The sequence below is a fragment of the Gobio gobio genome (genome assembly GCF_949357685.1).
Source record: "Gobio gobio genome assembly, chromosome: 19".
NCBI classification, from domain to species: Eukaryota; Metazoa; Chordata; class Actinopteri; order Cypriniformes; family Gobionidae; genus Gobio; species Gobio gobio.
Genome location: NC_137112.1, coordinates 33,046,628 through 33,064,724, shown reverse-complemented (window position 1 = coordinate 33,064,724; position 18,097 = coordinate 33,046,628). Strand labels below are relative to the sequence as shown.

The 18,097-nt window shown below is 38.9% G+C and overlaps 1 protein-coding gene across 5 annotated transcripts in view; it reads right to left on the bottom strand.

Annotated features, from left to right (window-relative positions):
- Positions 1–18,097, bottom strand: part of nfasca (neurofascin homolog (chicken) a) — an 87,073-nt gene that overhangs the window by 6,429 nt on the left and 62,547 nt on the right. For 2 of the 5 annotated variants that reach the window (XM_079843994.1, XM_079843993.1), the window contains 2 exons: positions 8,267–8,395; positions 7,750–7,819 (listed from right to left, as the gene is read on the bottom strand). In XM_079843994.1, the coding sequence (XP_079700120.1) occupies positions 7,750–7,819; positions 8,267–8,395 (199 nt within the window). Of the gene's footprint in view, positions 1–5,890; positions 7,641–7,749; positions 7,820–8,266; positions 8,396–12,372; positions 12,520–15,522; positions 15,643–18,097 lie in introns of those variants that run through there. The other 3 variants (XM_079843997.1, XM_079843996.1, XM_079843995.1) reach the window with 3 other exon arrangements.

Genomic DNA, 18,097 nt, shown 5'->3' with positions numbered 1-18,097 from the left:
TCCTATTACCCAGGTATGTGGCAACTAAATCTGATTACTTCACTATTTGAAGAAAAAGCAAAGCTGTCAAATATTCTATGTAAAAAATGATTCCAACTTGACCATGCTGAGAAAAAACCCCCAACAATGCTCACTTTTGGGAAACATCAAGGAGAAAAGAAAACCCAAGGTGAAAGAGCCACAAATGTATTGCCAAAGACAAACTCTCAGCTCTCTGTATTCTATAAAGGATGTCATGGCTATAAATGATTCATTGCACTACATTATCACAGGTAGATCTTTTATCCCCTGTCCAGTGCATGCCCAAACACATGCGACTCGTATATTAAAAAAGACCTCTGCTAGGGGGGTAATAGTGTCATGCATTAGGAGCTGGGACCTACATCAACCCAGAAGCACCAGGGAAACAGAAAACAACAAAGAAACACCTATCAGATCTTAAAAAACGTTAACTTAGCACAGAGGTCCATCTTTAATTTCATGTAATATCCATGGACCTTGTTGTAAACTGTTTTACAGATGGGCTGTTAAATCAAAATATTGTAAATAGACCGCTTTGTCCCCACACAAAATATGGTTTACAACCAGGCTCCATGATATTATCCACTTCCATGGGTCATAAAAATGCTTTTACCAACAGCATATATCCTCTCTATAAAAAAGAAACATTGATGTTTCATAAAAACTGTTTAAGTAGCAAGATGACATTACCAGATTACCAGATGACACGGTTCTGTGCATGCAGCATGACAACTGGAAAATCATGATCATTTAGTATTTTATCTTTAGATTTAATAAGGCACATTCAGGAAATCTTGCTTTTCCCCACCAAATACACTCTCTGCACCAGCAAGAGTTCGGGGAATTGTGAGAATGGGTTTTTGATTTAATCGATCAGCCCTTACAGTATCACCTGCTTTTCACCTCCAAGAGTGGAAAAGAACCTAGATTTCACATTGTACATCACTTTTGACAGAATATGTGAAAAACTCTAATGACATAAGTGCTGTCAAATCGATTAATCGTGATTATTCACATCCAATATAAAAGTTTGTGTTTACATAATATATGTGTGTGTACTGTGAATAATTATTATGCATATATATATATATATATATATATATATATATATATATATATATATATATATATATATATATATATATATATATATATATATTTATACACACACACAATATTTATATATAATATAAATTATAGAAATAAATATACATTCAAGTATTTCTTAAATATGTACATTAATGTGTGTGTATTTATATATACATAATACTTATACACAGTATACACACATATATTATGTAAACACAAACTTTTATTTTGGATGCGATTAATCGATTTGACAGCAGTAGACATACAAAATTTGGCATGAATCAGGGCTTTTTTTCATACTCCTGATTTTGAGTATGAAATGGATGGATGAATAAACAAATAAATAAATAGGACTGTCAGTTAGTTAATTACATGACATGCAGATGAATCATTCAAATTAATAACATATTAATATTTGTAAATACACTTTTTCTGTTTTTGCTTCCATTTTAATTGTACAAAATTAACACATGAACAGCCCTATAAATAAAGTTAGTAAATTCACTATTAGTGTTGGCACATTGCTATATTGCCACTAAATCAAAATTGAAATCATGAATTATGAATCATGTTAGAATGACAGGAAATGTTATGCGCCTAATGCTTTCAATCATTTATCAATACTAAAGGAGAAGGGCGTGTTAATCGATTGAAATCAAAAACACAAGGCAAAAAAAATGCTTTAGTTCATGACCAAAGTCCAAAGGCAAGGTGAAATTAGTGCAGCTCTTTCCATACCTTTCCCTTTCAAGAGACCTTCATTGGACCAACAGGATGGAAAACACCCAAGAATAAAAAATGATTAAGGGAGAAAAAGTGAGAAAAAATTATGAATAAAACAAAACATTTGTGTCATCAAAGAGGCACAAAACTAAGAGGAAAAGGAAAATGATGCAGTGAACATAATAATTATAAACAGCCCTCAGCAAATAATCTGTTGTTAGCTCTTTGTTTATTTCCTAGATGTGGCATCCCATTGAATGCAGATTACTGACAAAACCCAAAGGCTCTGATCTCCAGCAGACTCTCCTCTCAGATTGGAGGAAATGCATTATAAATTCTGAAAGCCAAAGGGTATCGTAGACTCAATGAACTGAAAAACCATACATTCCGCTAGCCTTGCATGCAAAGTTACGTTCAACCAAGTTTCCTCTGAACAAAGCAGAATCATTTTCAAGTTTCATGCATGTTTCTGTGCATCTGACCATGGTCGCCCTGTCACTGAATGTTGTGTATTGTGCTTTCCATTGAACAACATTTCAAGGGTGTTAAGCTATGGAGGAAGAACGTCTTGGTTACGTATGTAACCCTCGTTCCCTGAAGGAGGGAACGGAGACGCCACGTCGGAGTACCGACGAATAGGAATCTCGCTCGCGAGAGCCAATCTACTTCGAGTGTAACTAAACGAGCCAATGCACATTGGCATGCAATGATTGCACCAGGTGCTCATGCCACGCCGTGCGGGTATAAATGAGACACAGGTGATTGCATCAAATCAGCCTTTTGCTGAGGAGCCGGGTAGGTAGATAGGCACCCCAGCAGGGTACAGAGGGCATGGCGACGGGACGTGGCGTCTCCGTTCCCTCCTTCAGGGAACGAGGGTTACATACGTAACCGAGACGTTCCCATTCAGTCGGTCACTCTCGACGCCACGTCGGAGTACCGACGAATAGGAATCCCTACCAAAGCGCCATGGCTTCTGCCCCCATCCAGTGCCCTGTGTGAGCCATGACCCGCTCAGTGATTATTCGATAACACTGGGAAAGCGTGCCCTAGAGAAGGGAACGCTGCAGAGCCCACATCGTACCCCGAAGGAGTTATGTGGAGTACAAAGCTGAGCCGTAGCCCGCAAGGAGAAGGGGGCTGAGTCCCACTGCAGGGAAGGCTCTCCCAAGGGAAAGACACGGGCTTCCCATAGGAGCGACCGTGGAAGAAAATATGGGATCCCTGCAGGGTCACTCATATGGCCCAAGCCCAATACCGGTTCTCAAGGATTCAGCGGCAAGGGGCCTGATGCCAGACGTTCCGCCACGTCCGGCACCAAGGGCGGTGGAAGACTCACAGAGTTTGCTTCTGGAGAATATAAGCGCCGTAGCGCAGCAAGCCGACAAGAGCCGGGGCCTCTCAGTGCTTCTACCCGTTTGAGATGAGAACACAGGAGGATACCGGCTCTACACGTAGGCTATAGAATCTAGCGAACGTGTTGGGTGTCGCCCAGCCCGCAGCTCTAGAGATGTCTGACAGCGAGGCGCCACGTGCCAGCGCCCAGGAGGATGCAACACTTCTAGTAGAGTGTGCTCGCACCCTGAGCGGACAGGGCACACCTTGTGCTTGGTAAGCCAAGGTGATGGCATCCACTATCCAGTGGGCCATCCTCTGCTTGGAGACAGCCTTTCCCTTCTGCTGGCCTCCGTGACAGACAAAGAGCTGATCTGAGGTTCTGAAGCTTTGAGTTCTATCCACGTAAACCCGCAGAGCGCGGACGGGACAGAGCAAAGCTAGGGCTGGGTCTGCCTCCTCCGGGGGCAGCGCTTGCAGGTTCACCACCTGGTCCCTGAAGGGAGTGGTAGGAACCTTGGGCACATAGCCAGGCCGGGGTCTCAACACCACGTGGGTATCACCCGGCCCGAACTCTAGGCACGATTCGTCGACCGAAAATGCCTGCAGGTCCCCTACCCTCTTGATGGAGGCCAATGCAGCCAACAGCAAAGTCTTCATTGACAGAATCTTTAGCTCTGCTGACTGCAAAGGCTCAGATGGGCATTCTGAAGTGCTCGGAGCACCAGAGCAAGATCCCAAGAGGGTATGGAGGGGGGGCGAGGAGGATTTAACCGTCTCGCCCCCCTAAGGAACCTGACGACCAGGTCGTGCTTCCCAACCGTCTTACCTTCTACATGGTCGTGATAGGCGGATATTGCAGCAACATAAACCTTGAGGGTGGAGGGCGACAGCCTACGCTCCAACCCCTGTTGCAGGAAGGAAAGCACAGACGCGATCGAACATCTTCGGGGGTCTTCTCGGCGAGAAGAACACCACTCGACGAACAGGTTCCACTTCAAGGCGTAAGCCTGTCTTGTAGACGGCGCTCGTGCCGAAGTGATGGTGTTAACTACCTCTTGGGGTAAGTCACCTAGAACCTCCGCGTCCTGTCCAGGGGCCAGACATGAAGCTTCCACAGGTCTGGACGCGGGTGCCAAAGGGTGCCCCGTCTCTGAGTCAGAAGGTCCTTCCTCAGAGGAATCGGCCAAGGAGGGGCTGTCGCGAGGAGCATAAGTTCTGGAAACCAGGTCCGGTTGGGCTAGTACGGCGCCACCAGCAGGACCTGCTCCTCGTCCTCCCTGACCTTGCACAGAGTCTGATGGCGTTACCATCTACCACCCGGCTCCGAAGCAAAAGGTTGATTTGATGCAATCACCTGTGTCTCATTTATACCCGCACGGCGTGGCATGAGCACCTGGTGCAATCATTGCATGCCAATGTGCATTGGCTCGTTTAGTTACACTTGAAGTAGATTGGCTCTCGCGAGCGAGATTCCTATTCGTCGGTACTCTGACGTGGCGTCGAGAGTGACCGACTGAATGGGAACCTTGGCTCCCTTTTGACAAATTAATTTAACCTTGACATCACAGAACTGGCTTTTAAAATATTAACCGTACAATAAAATCCAATGAATCGTGATAACTATTTTTCTTATAATAAAGAGATAAAATTCTTTTATAAGGGAATAAAATGCTTCAGTACTTGACCTTTTATTTTAGGCCAAAGATTTTAATACATATTCCAATTCACTCTCAGATTTGAACTGCTTTTTATGAACATGCAATAAGTTGTAAGAGGTGCAAGGTGACGTTTACAGTATTATACCGTGTCCTAACCAGGCGAAAAGTGATAAGATATGGAAGCTAGTTTCCAGCACAGAATAAAAAAGAAAAAAGGCAACTTTTTATCTCAAAATTCTGACATTTTGTCTCAGAATTGCGAGTTTATGACACTAGACTTTATAAACTCAAATTTATCTGGCAATCCTGACTTTTGTCTCAGAATTGCAGTGACGTCAATTCACCCAAAGCCGAGGTATGGCAAACCCAATCTTACTCCCTTGATTTGATAGTAGCCTACTTCACACTTTTTTCAGCACTTCTAAGCAAAACAAATTCTGAAGTTTTAAGATGTAGGATACATCACTTGATTAAAAAAAAACGTATTTTAAAATCTAAATCTTTTATTACCACTATAGCCAGCTAAATAGTGACCGCAATCACTATTATAACATGTAAAAAATCTATTTTTGAACTGGAAAAGTCAAAAAGTCTCATGAAAACAAAAACTTTTCTTCAAAATGCGAACTAAATTAGACACTGAGTAAAGAGAGCTTCGTAATCACTGAAGTTGTCAGTTCAGCGAGTGAAAACTTTGAATCTTTTAGTTACATCACATCTCCGCTTTGCTTATTATAATAATAGGATTTGTGTACAGAACTTAGTAAACTTGCGCTAAATATAAACCCCTTTAGCGCTTTGTGAGCTGCCTTTTCCCCCCTGAATTGCGAGTTTAAATATAGCAAGTTGTATTGTATAACATACAATTGCAAGTTTATATCTCACAATCCTGAGAAAAAAGTCATTAAAGTCTAGTTTTATAAACTCGTAATACTAAGAATAGCATATCTCGCAATTCAGACTTTTTTCTACAGAGATACTCTCCTTTGTGAGTTATAAAGTCAGAATTGTGGGATAAAAAGTCACAACAAGCTTCCATAGCAAGATGCCACACAATCACAGCCAATTCAAACATATTTTATATTTAATACACATTTAAAAACATCCTGCCACTAGCCACACCAAAACTAAGCTGCTAGCAGCTGGCTTTTAGCACTCGCTGCTTTATCGCATCGTGTTTGGTTAGGACACGGTGTGTTAACTTTCATAAAATTGCTGGATTACGTCCAAAATCGAGGGACCAAGGAGTTTAACACCTTTGAAGAGCAGCAGCTTTAGTCCCTGTTCTACCATCCACATGTAGGCTAACCAATGACATGCTCAGGCTGAGATGATGTGCTGAAACCAAATACCTGTTCTCGTTCCTTAACAAACCAGCCGCCAATTTGAAAGAGGAGGGGGAAGAAAAGGGTTCATCATTCACACGTTAGATGGAGAGAGAAGTTAGTACTAGAGCCGCTGCGCAAGGCTTAGCATTACTAAGCTAATCAGTTACTGAAGATCGCTGGTCTCTGATCTCCTTAAAAAGAATTAGCTTAAGAATTAGGCAAACCATTTAATATCACGTAACTAGCTGTTAATCATAAAACTCTTAGACATATGAGTGGTTTTATTAAAAATGATATAGTCTAAACTGTTGGAGCATGTTTTTCAATTAGTGGTTTAGAGGATTACACTGAATCAACCTACTGTATAAACCCATGGTACACTTCTACAGATATGTCTGTATCCAGCTTTGGTGCAGTGTTGGAGAAGCTAGCTTTAGCCTGCCAAGCTAATCGATCTTTTTTTTTTTAAAGGAGTGAACAAATGTTAAAAATCACGAAAAAAACAGCTAACTACAATGTTAAAGCTAATTATATTGTTATCAAAATGAAAAATGTTAAGTTTGAAGTGTTGATAGAGTACTTTCCCAACACTGCATGATAGAGTACTTTCCCAACAAGTAGCATGACAAGTATTAGCTTATCGAGCAAGAGATATTGGTTCAGACATATAATGTGTTGCCTGGAGCCCTCTCTGACACTTCCCTTTACTCTCTGTACACAGATTATAATATTCACACCAACTTGAAATATGTAGGCTTATACAACAAAACCTTCAACTAATAAGGATGACAGAAAGAAAAATGTTTGTTTGTGAAGGTTCACACTGCCTTAAATGCCAACAGATTCAAACAAAAGCAATAAAGCGCCCATGTTGTTTTTGTTAACTAAATTTAAAACGATTGAACGAATTAAAATAATTAAAATATAGCTGAAATAAACTATATATACATATTAGATGGAAAACGTACACTTAAAAAAATATAACCCAATTCAAAATATTAACAAATACTGTAATAGTAGGCCTATTAAAGTAACAAACTAATGTAGCGCTGGATGTTGGAGTTTGCAGAGGAGTTCACACTGCCCCAACAGAGTCCCACACTTAATTCTTCCTGCCATTATGGGACTGCAGGGTATGAAGTTATGAGATGTGTCTGGTTTAGAGAGTAGAGGTAGAACTGTACAGGAAGGACTAATTTACAGTATGTTGGTTAGGACGGTGATAAGAAGCACACTGGAGAGTTTTTAACTCCATGGCAACCACAGTTTCCTGAGAATCTGGTGCATTGGTTTCCAGCTGCTGGTCAGTGAACTGAGACACACTAGCAAGCTTATTTTATGTTTAAGTAAAGCAAAAGCCTCATAAACAAATGTCTTGGGGGTGTGATTTAGTATTTGTTTTGGTTTAAATGGTTAGTTGTTATATTTGTTTAAAATGAGAAAGACATGTTCCCCTCTGCAGGGTGAGAGCTATGTTCAGGACCTGTAACAGGTAAAACAAAGTGATTCATCAACAGGTTCAACATTATAAATAGCAGAACCTGAATAGCCGCTTATCTTTATGGTAAAAGTGATAGAAAGTGAAAACTTACTGATAGTCAAATGATCCATCTTGGTCTTTATGGTCAACAGGATCTAAGGGAAGGTCTTTCTTCTCTCTCACTGATAATTAAAAAAAAAACCCAGCAGGACATTAAAACAGTAGAAAAATAATTTACATTGCATACTTACAGTATATTGTGGTTAAAGGTTATTAATGTTAACACTGCACTTAGTTTACAAAACAACAACGACAACAACAACATCAATATTATTATGATTATATAATAATTATTATATTATTCTATTATGATTTTCTGATCTGATCTTTCTAAAATCCAAACTAAACTAAAAATAAAATGAAATAAAAACTAAAATAAAAACTAAAATAAGATAAGATAAAATAAAAAATAAAATAAGTAAAAATAAAATAAAAATAAAATATTGACATTTTTGTTACCATCCATAAATGAATAAAATAAATAAATACCAACTAACCAACCCTGGTTTAATATATTACAATGGTTTAAGGAAAGTGATCACGTGTGTTGTGTATTTGCTGGATTGTACCTGGGTATTTTCCTCCACGACTCCTCTTGATGAAACAAACAATGAGCAGAATGAGAACCAATAAAGCGACGGCACACATCAGCCCAATGAACCAGCCCTGAGTAGCGATGTCTTCCTGCTCCTTGTAGGCTGTTAACAAGCAAACACACAGGGAGGGGAGGAGAAAAAGAGATGTAGAATAAAATGTTTAAGTTTCGTAACATAACACCCATTAGCAAGAATGTCAGAAATCAACTCTCACAGATCATTTTACACATTAAGAACTTTGTTCTCTTCTTGTATGATTCATTGAGTCAGGAGAACAGCTGAACACAGTAACACCAAACGGAGACCCTAATAAATCTCACTGACTTTCAGCAACATGGTAGGAGTCAGTTGACAGCCATCCTTTATCAAAAACACATTAGCGGTGAGTGGATCTGGATTTGAATTACCCATCCTGATAATAACATCAGAGCACAGGGCTCTCTTTCTATGAAGAGTTATCTGATGAAAACAGAAACCCAGTAAAGCCAGCAGCTTGGTTTGACCACATCATTGAATACTCTCATTTAAAAAAAAAAAAACATTTTAGAGAGTGATTCTAGAGGGTGGACTAGGTGTTTTTCCAACCCGATCTCACGGGGAAAAAAATTAAGTATATTACGAGGTGGCGATTTCATATACGTACTTATTGTACTAATACGTACTAATCGTACTTATGATTTTCAAACAAATCTCATTATGAAGAACCGCCCCTGAACTTACCCTTCACTGGGGTTTAAACAAGATTGTACGGAAATGTATGAATGAGAAAAATTTGTACGAATTAGCCACCAATTCAGCAAAACATAAAATAGTTACGAATCGCAGTGAGATTGTGTTGGTTTTCCCAGTTCTCTACTGAAAGGTTTTTGGATATACACTACGGTTCAAAAGATTGGGGTTAGTTACATTTCCAAGGCTGCACTTATTTGATCAAAATACAGTAAAAACAGTGTTATTGTGAAGCATTATTCCAATTAAAGATATCTGTTTTCTATTTTAATATATTTTAAATATTTTTATAATTTATTGTCGTGATGCAAAGCTGAATATTCAACAGTCATCATGATTCTTTAATGAATATAAAGTTCAAAAGAGCAGCATTTATTTGAAATATACATGTTTTGTAACATTATAAATACCTTTACTGTCACTTTTGATAAATTGTATTCCTCTTTGCAGAATAAAATTATTAATTTCTCTCTCTTACTCTCCAAAAAAATAATTCTGACCCCAAACTTTTGAACTATAGCATACACTACATTGCATCTTATGTGCTTTTCAAACATTATAACATAATATAGTTCACAGAGGTGTCAAGTAACGAAGTACAAATACTTCGTTACCTTACTTAAGTAGAAATGTCGAGTATCTATACTTTACTGGAGTAATTATTTTTCAGCCTACTTTTTACTTCTACTCCTTACATTTTCAAGCAATTATCTGTACTTTCTACTCCTTACATTTTAAAAATAGCCTCGTTACTCCTATTCCATTTCGGCATTTTTTCATTCCGGCTTGTAAAAAAAAAAAAAAAACTATCCAGATAAATCGCGCCATCCGGACAGAGTGAATTTGATTGTGGTTGGATGAGAAGGATAAACACAAACCATTCCGACACCCTATTGGGTTGTAGGCGATCAATCACGCCTGCACCTGCACAAATCACACACCACGTGGCCAGATAGGGCGGGTTCTCGTCGACGAGCACGCACTTTCAGCCAATCAGCGATCAGCAGGCAGACGTGCTCAGCCTCATTCATGACTTTAGCCGGTTTTTAGCGCGATAACTTTAGCTGTATATTCCAGTGATCGCTATGCCAGTGGCACAAATACACAGTAAGTTGTATCTACAGTAAAGAGTGGGAGAGTGACTCAACTCTCAAACGTGAATTACACCTGTGACACGAAGACTCTTTAAATATAACCGCGACTCCTGTCCATCATCATATACACACTTTGGACATCTGCAACCCCGACAGATGCTGAAAGAGGTTTAAATCAACGATTAATCCGTGTTGACTGTGCTAAGTGCATGTGCCATGTACTTCACAAAAGACGTACTGTAGTTTTGTCAAAGCAAAGTGCAACACAAGGGTAAGCGCATTGTTGTTATTTATTTGTTGACGGATTATTGTACAGTATCAATGAATTACGCATTTTGACAGTGGTGTGTGCATTAACGTGTGAAATGCCTGTTAATTACATTGCTTTTTCCAATCTCTATATTGGGCACTTTTTGCACGTAAATTGGCTTCTTACTGTTGACATTGAAAATCTTGTGTTTTTCTAAGGGATTGCTGTTTTGACAGTTTCTACCTGGACATATAGTCATATTTGAACCGTTTTACTGGGATTTTTTTTTTTTTTAATCATCAATGTTATGCTTTAAGGAGATAAAATGGTAACTTACTTATCAACATTGATTGGTGTGGCAATACAATAATATCACATTATTTTGGCAGTTAAAGTTTTGGTTTTTTTTCTTGGAGTGACTAGTTGCCTATAAGTAGCTATTGTAAGAGGTGCAAAATTGTTATCAATAACCAGGCATGTTATCAATAACCATTTTTTTTAAATATAAATGTACATTTGGTGAGGTTTTTGGGCTGGAAATTGTTGACCCAATCTGGCCACACTGATCACACATTCAAAAAATGGTTATTGATAACATGTCTCTGAATTTTGACTTTTTGCACCTTTACAATATTTATAGGCAACTAGTCATCAAATCTTCCACTCCATGAAACACGTTAATGCTCAGTAGTACACAATATGGTTCTTTAATGTATTTGCATTGTCCTAAAATGCGTTCATTTTCAATGGGAATATATGCGGCTGAAACGCGTAGTCAAGTGCATCTAAAAATGTTCAAAATTAACTTTTTAATATAACATTATAGTCATTATGGCCTTTAGAAAAATTTTTTTTTGAGGAGGTGGGGTATGCACTGTGGCGCGGCCTAATCTTTTGTCCTTAAAGGGATACTTCACCCAAAAATGAAAATTCTGTCATCATTTACTCACCCTCAAGTTGTTCCAAACCTGTATGAGTTTTTGTTCTGAAGATATTTTGAAGAATGTTTGTAACCAAGCAGATAGAGCAACCATTGACTGCCATAGTAGGGGGAAATACTATGGCAGTCAATGGTTGCATATAATCTGCTTGGTTACAAAAATTCTTCAATCTTCAGAACAAAGAAACTCATACAGGTTTGGAACAATTTGAGTAAATCATGACAGAATTTTCATTTTTGGGTGAGCTACCCCTTTAATGGCATTTTTTCCCCTTACATTACTTTTACTTTTATACTTTAAGTAGTTTTGAAACCAGTTACTTTTACACTTTTACTTGAGTAAAAAGCTTGAGTTGATACTTCAACTTCTACAGAAGTCTTTTTAAACCCCAGTATCTATACTTCTACCTGAGTAATGAATGCGAATACTTTTGACACCTCTGATAGTTCATATAATTAATATAGTAAATATAATATAATATAATTTTATATAGAATATAACTAAAAATAGTGGCATTTTTGTGTGGAAAATCACAGAGGGAACAGCGAGAGGGACAAACATTAAAGCTGATGGATTATTATGAGCTCAATCTTCTATATCCGAAAAACACAGAGCAAACATCCCACCTAAAATGACATTTGCACGGCTCAAGGATCCTTATCATCATGATGATCAATATCTTATTGAGCGTGCTCTTACAGAAAATGCTGTGAGATTTCAGCTTGCTTACACCACCTGAGGTACATATGCATCCTGCTGGAAAAATAAGTTTGCTAGTGCAAGCTTTGAAAAATGATCTGCAAAGATAAACTCACAAAATAACTTACCAAGCATCACCTACTGTATGTTGATAACATTTACACTTTTTTTTTACTTTAATGCTTACACTGTTTTCCCGTTTGTTCCCCGGGAATTGAACCCATGCGCTTCTCGTGCTCTACAAGTTACCAGTTACATTAACCCATAGGTAAATAAGACAAAATACTGTTTGTTGTAGTTTTATCTAATTCACAAGGTAACATGTTGAAGCCTTTCTTCCTCCCTTGTGTCTTGGCTACCCCTCACCTCTGCCTGTCTCGAACGTGACATAGTCGCTGCTGATGGAGCGGTGCTCATGGGAATACACCCGCAACCGATACTTGGCCCCGGCCACCAGCCCAGCCAGCTTAACAGGCTGGTTGTTTACTTGTATGCTTTTCATCGACCCATTACCTTCAAGGAGAGACACAAGAGAGGTGTCCATCAAACCGAGCCCATCAAGCTAAACTGACCAAAACTAAGCACACAACACTGGCCTCTTCCACAAGATAGCAGGTCGTGTTTGTTAACTGAGGAAATGTGCTGCATCCCTTCCACTCCGAAGTGAGAATGTATAAAAATAATATTTTAAGCATGCTGGGAGCAAAAATGCTGGAAAATCTTTGCTCAGCAAACATCAAAGTCTGGCACTGGTGTATTAGGGGCATCATTTGCTTTAGTGACGCCTGTTAAAAGCTTTGATGTGAAGTTGCCGCTTAACATCTCACACTGGATTTGCTATAATGAACTCAGGTCTAGAGTGGAGGGAGGTGCACCTTGTCTCAATTATCCATATAGACCTCATCTCATCTCTGAGGAAGCTGAGAAGTGGAGAGACAAATCCCAAAGGCATTGTCAAGAGGTGGACGTGATGTTCCAATGAGGTTCCACGATGTTCATAAGGAATCATCAGGCACCGTGTAACTCATGTTTTGGCATGAGTTTGATGCAAAACCCTGCATATCCAAAATGTGGCCATATACAACAGCCTTTGAAGCAAGCAGCCATTGGATTATGCAATCTGCATTACAAAATTCAATTAAAGTGTCTGAAAGTGCAGACCTGGAGATACAAGAGCTACTAGCTGGAAAGGAAGTACTTATCCTTTTTAGACAATTCCCGTCTATTTATCCATAAAAAAAGAGAAGCTTTTAGTCTTTTGTTTTGTAGCTTTAGCTTTAATTCCAATGCTTGCAAAGCTGTGTGTATTACACCGACATTCTGGTTAGGGTTTGTTCTGCAATTGATGTAAAACTGTAGAAACAGTACATACTGATTTTTGACTGGCCAACTTGCACCTATTTAACCATGAAAAGCTGCCAAAAACAGCAAAACAGCTCTAAAACTAAATTTTAATCTGAATTTACACTAGGGATACAGTTATAACCATTCTGACTAATAACAATTATTATTTGTAAGTATGTTATGGCCTAAAAATAGCCAATATTAAAATCGTACACTGTTTTGTCTAAATTAAATAAATTAAAAAACTAAAATCCACTATTTTAGGCATCACAGCATTATGATGTCAGTATGAAAAATAAATATTTGTTCTGAGGTAATGCTAAAGATGATATTTAACATTTATTAAATTGGTGTTTAAAGATTAAGTTAGCATTAGATGATGATAAAAGGTCATCTAAATGTAAAATGAAATATCCAATATTGACCAATGCCTATAAATAAGAAAAGTCTAATATCGGCCAATAAGTGATATGGTACTATTCTATCATGCATCCTTATTTGTGGCCTTGCAAGGACTCATATTTCCTTCAAATGTTCCTCTAGTTCTTCTAAAGATAAAGGTGCTGGTTATCTTTCAAAGCCAAGGTATTTCCTACCTCTGCATCAGGAGCTATGTGCATCTAAATTCTATTTATTCACATATTACATGCACAAAATGGTCTGATAACTCTTCAATGTCACAATGTCCTGCTTTGAGATCAACAAAAAAATCTCATATGGGCTGCTAGTTGTCTCATTAGACACCATGCCTCACACTGACCGCATGCATCTGCCACAATCTTGACAGGACAGGGTGAGATAATGGGAAAGAGGAAGAAAGAAGAGGGATTGTTATATAATGGTATGGTGAGTCTGCATGGGAAGTACTTTTGGAGAAAGGTCCTGGTGTAATTTAATCCCATAATAATGAAATATTCCTAAATGTAAAACAAATGAGTCCAAAGCCGTGATGCACCTCTTGGATGAAACCCAGATTGCTTCAGTTACATTTACACCTGCTGGGTGGTGTATTGCACCAGCACGTACTTTACAACATGTTTCAAGGTTAAACATGTTACTCTGACTCTCCCTTTGAGGAGAAACATTAACCTCATGTTTTTCTGAAACCTTTCCACCAAAGATAATAAACAGAGGCCTAAGGGGCATCAATCAGATACGGCAGGCTTGCTGGCATAATCATGGGATGGAGCAATGGTGGCCAATATGAACAATAAGCCAAGCAGCTGTGGGCAGTCATACAACAAGTGCTGCTGGGAAGCCAATGGTTCAGGTAAGGGTGGAAGTGAAAAATCACATCTGATGAGCCAAACAGATAGCTCAAGGTCGAAAGAGCAAGCGAGAGAGAGAGAGAGAGCAAGAAAATGAGTGAGAGAGAGAGAGACTTTTGTAGAGGAATATACACTAGTTACGTAATGCATGTCTCTTTCCATGCTGTGACCGGCTTAAACATGCACAGGCACAGCAGAACAGAATCATGTTGACCTGCATAATGACCCCCCTGTCCCCCCCCCCCCCCCCCAAAAAAAAAAAAAAAAATTTTTACTGGTAAAAATAAAAAAAAAAGACAAAAATTCTAAAATATTGCAGTGAGTGCAGAAATGTATATAACAAGAGTGGACTGCAGGGTGCCTAAAAAGTCACCGGTTCTCTGTGGCCCAATTAGAGTCAAACAAGCAGGTCTTGGTCGTCTCTTTTTAAGTCTCAGGGCGTCTCTCCCCCTCATAGATTTAATCAAATCTCTCCCTGTTCTTAGCCACCATTGAGAAATAGAGCTTTCTAAAGGGAACATGCATGACTGCTGATGACACAAAGCAGGATGCAGTATTGCAGTTAGACATGATATTATTCAATAACATTGCAGCAGGACTGCATCAGTTTGGTGTTAAAACACATTTTAAGTTAACAAGCTACACAAATACTGTGGAAAAAGAACATTACAGAGATTCACAGCAGGGAGATATCATAAATGTTGAGCAATTCAAATAACATTTACAATACTTCCCTTTCAAATAAACCTGAGCTCCCTGTAATATTTATTGTGTGATGTTCTGTCAATTTGCAGTGAAATGAGGCCCAATTAAACATTATGAGAGAATGATTTGGGTCACCAGTAGGCTCTGTAAAATCAAGCGTTCCCTTTATAAGCTCTCGGAAGGTGCATCTGGCTCTTACTGTCCAGTGTGAACTCTAGCACAAACTCGCTGCTGTCAACGGAGAAGTTGTGCTTCCAGCTGACGTTAGCATAGTCATTGTTAGCATCCACGGTCAGATTCCAGATCTTTACATTCGGGGCTATGCAGAACAGGTAGGAGAGGAGTACACTTAAATATTTTGATACAGACACTGGTTAGGTTACATATACTTAATCTTAAAGACCCCATGAAACCTAAATTAGACTTTTGTATCTTTTTTGTTAATGTTGATTACTTAGCTATTAGGTTATCTCTATGCTATAATAGTTGACAAACTGTTTAACAAATATATATACACATTTAAAGTGTACAGACTTTCTCGATCCTCTGGGGAAACGGACCAAAAATATGGATTTCATCCTGTTCAAATTTTTGTCTAATACAATGATCTTCTTCAGGCGCAGTCACATTAGCAAAACTTGGACTTCCACTGTCTATTATCAAATAGCGTAGCGATGCATAAAGTACCACGTACAAACTACGTTTTTTATTAGTACAGTAAATAAAACAAATTGGCATGTTGAGAGTTTAACAAACTTGAATTCGATGCAAAATCTGGGTGGGAACACGAAATTCCTATTGAGAGGACTGCATTTTGTCCATGGAATTTCACTGAACAAAGGTACTGCCCGATATACTTCAAGGGAAATTGGAGAACAAACTGTTGGGATGTTATTTAGAAGAAAATTGTTTGCAGTTAAAAACTTTCTGGAAAAGTTTGCTAAACAACTTCGAACTTCGTTGTTTCATGGAGATTGCATATAGGTGTGAGATCTGGGGTTCCACCTTCTCATTCAGTCCTTCACTGAAGAGCTGAGAACTGACGTTTTAATTATAATAAAAAATTCTCATTGCTCAAATAGAAGAACTTTGAAATACTTTTGCTTGTTTTTTTCTGTTTATAATCTGTATTTTATAAAGCATTATAATATGGTGGCCCTTATTGGGGGGTAAAACATTTTTTATTTTTGGAAATGTTAACCTCTCACCCCCTCATGTGTTTCTCCATTAGAAGTATGTAATATATGCAAAATACCATCCAGAAAATGTGATATTAGCTAAGGTTTCGTTCACTGATAAACTTTTCACTGTTTCTGATATCAGATGGCCACTTTGCATAACCAGGATAAAGTATACTTGCTTGGATGCAAGAAGTCTATCAGGTTGTAATCTTCCATGGGGGTATTCGTGGCTGTGTGTGTCCACAGTTTGCAGTGTGTGTTCACTATTTACTACTCTGCTCCTAATGTGTGTGCACGAGGGTTAAATGCGTGCATTGGGTTATATGCGAATATGGGTTACCATACTTGGCCTAATTTACTTTCATTGACAATGTTCTTTGAGTATGTCTTCACCAAATGGGAAAAAGGTACAGTGAAGCATGACGCAACATTGCAGCCCATGAAGGAGCTCTACTAACAACACGCTAGCCTAGAAATTTAGACGCACCCTAGCGGCAGAAAATGTATTTTGCCGCGAGTGTAGTCTAGCAACTCTTGGTAGATCTGAGAGCTGGAAAAAACAAACTCTGGTCAGGCCAATCACAACGTGTGTAGAGTAGGTGGGCGGGCTTAACATAATGACGGCACGTCAGGGCAGAGTTGCGGAGGTTCTGCGTGCTAAGCTGGCGAACAGCGGTCTTTTGAATCGTCTTTGGCCGCAACTCTGGAAGACTTGGAGTTAAGCTTTTCTTTGAGAAAAGAACAAAGAACGGCACTGAAGTCATTCTTAAGAAAAGAAGATATGTTCGAAGTTTTGTCTACCGGATACAGCGAAAGTCTATCAACAAACGTTAGCTCGGCTTCACCTTCTTCATTGCTCTGGTTGGTTGTGGCTGTCATGGCGCTATCCAATCGCGTGCAGAGGGAATTTGAAAGACAACCGTTTATCCCGCCCCTCGGATTGAGCCCGGTCAATGGTGAGTTTCCAGACCCAACATCTAGATCTGGGTCTGGCTTGTCAGGCTACTAATTCGCTGTTATGGTCATTAAGACAAAATTTTAATTTTGTTGAGCACACCCCAAACGTAGTCCAATCTCAGCGAAATTTGGTTTGTTACCATTTCTTGTCAATTGGAGTTGACTGGGCAGGTGAGAGCAGAAGATTTCAAAAGTCCAAAAATAATTGCCACCCTGTAATTATGCCCAATGTCGCTAGCTGAGCAGAAGTACATAGTCACGTTTTACTTGGTCCAAAGTTGCGTCGTATTTTCGCATTAGCATCAAAGGTTAAGAGGTCCATCTATCACTGTTTTCCATGTTCGTAGAGTTCGTTTGTGGAGTAAATATTTATCGTCTATAATTATTTTTTTTTTTTAATGGCAGGTGCAGGTGTTTTGTGTGCGTTTGGTTAATCAGAGTAAAATTATGTCACTTGTTTCTATTGTGCTGGCTTAGACCCTACTATGATGTAAGATGTTTGGTTCCCCCAGAAGAAGCTTCTAGTTCCTGTGGTGCGAACAGGCCAAAAAGTGAGTACTACTGCCAATAGTTCTAGGAATTATGATAAGGTTCCTCCGGTTCAAATACCCCCATTATATTTACTTTTCTCAAAAC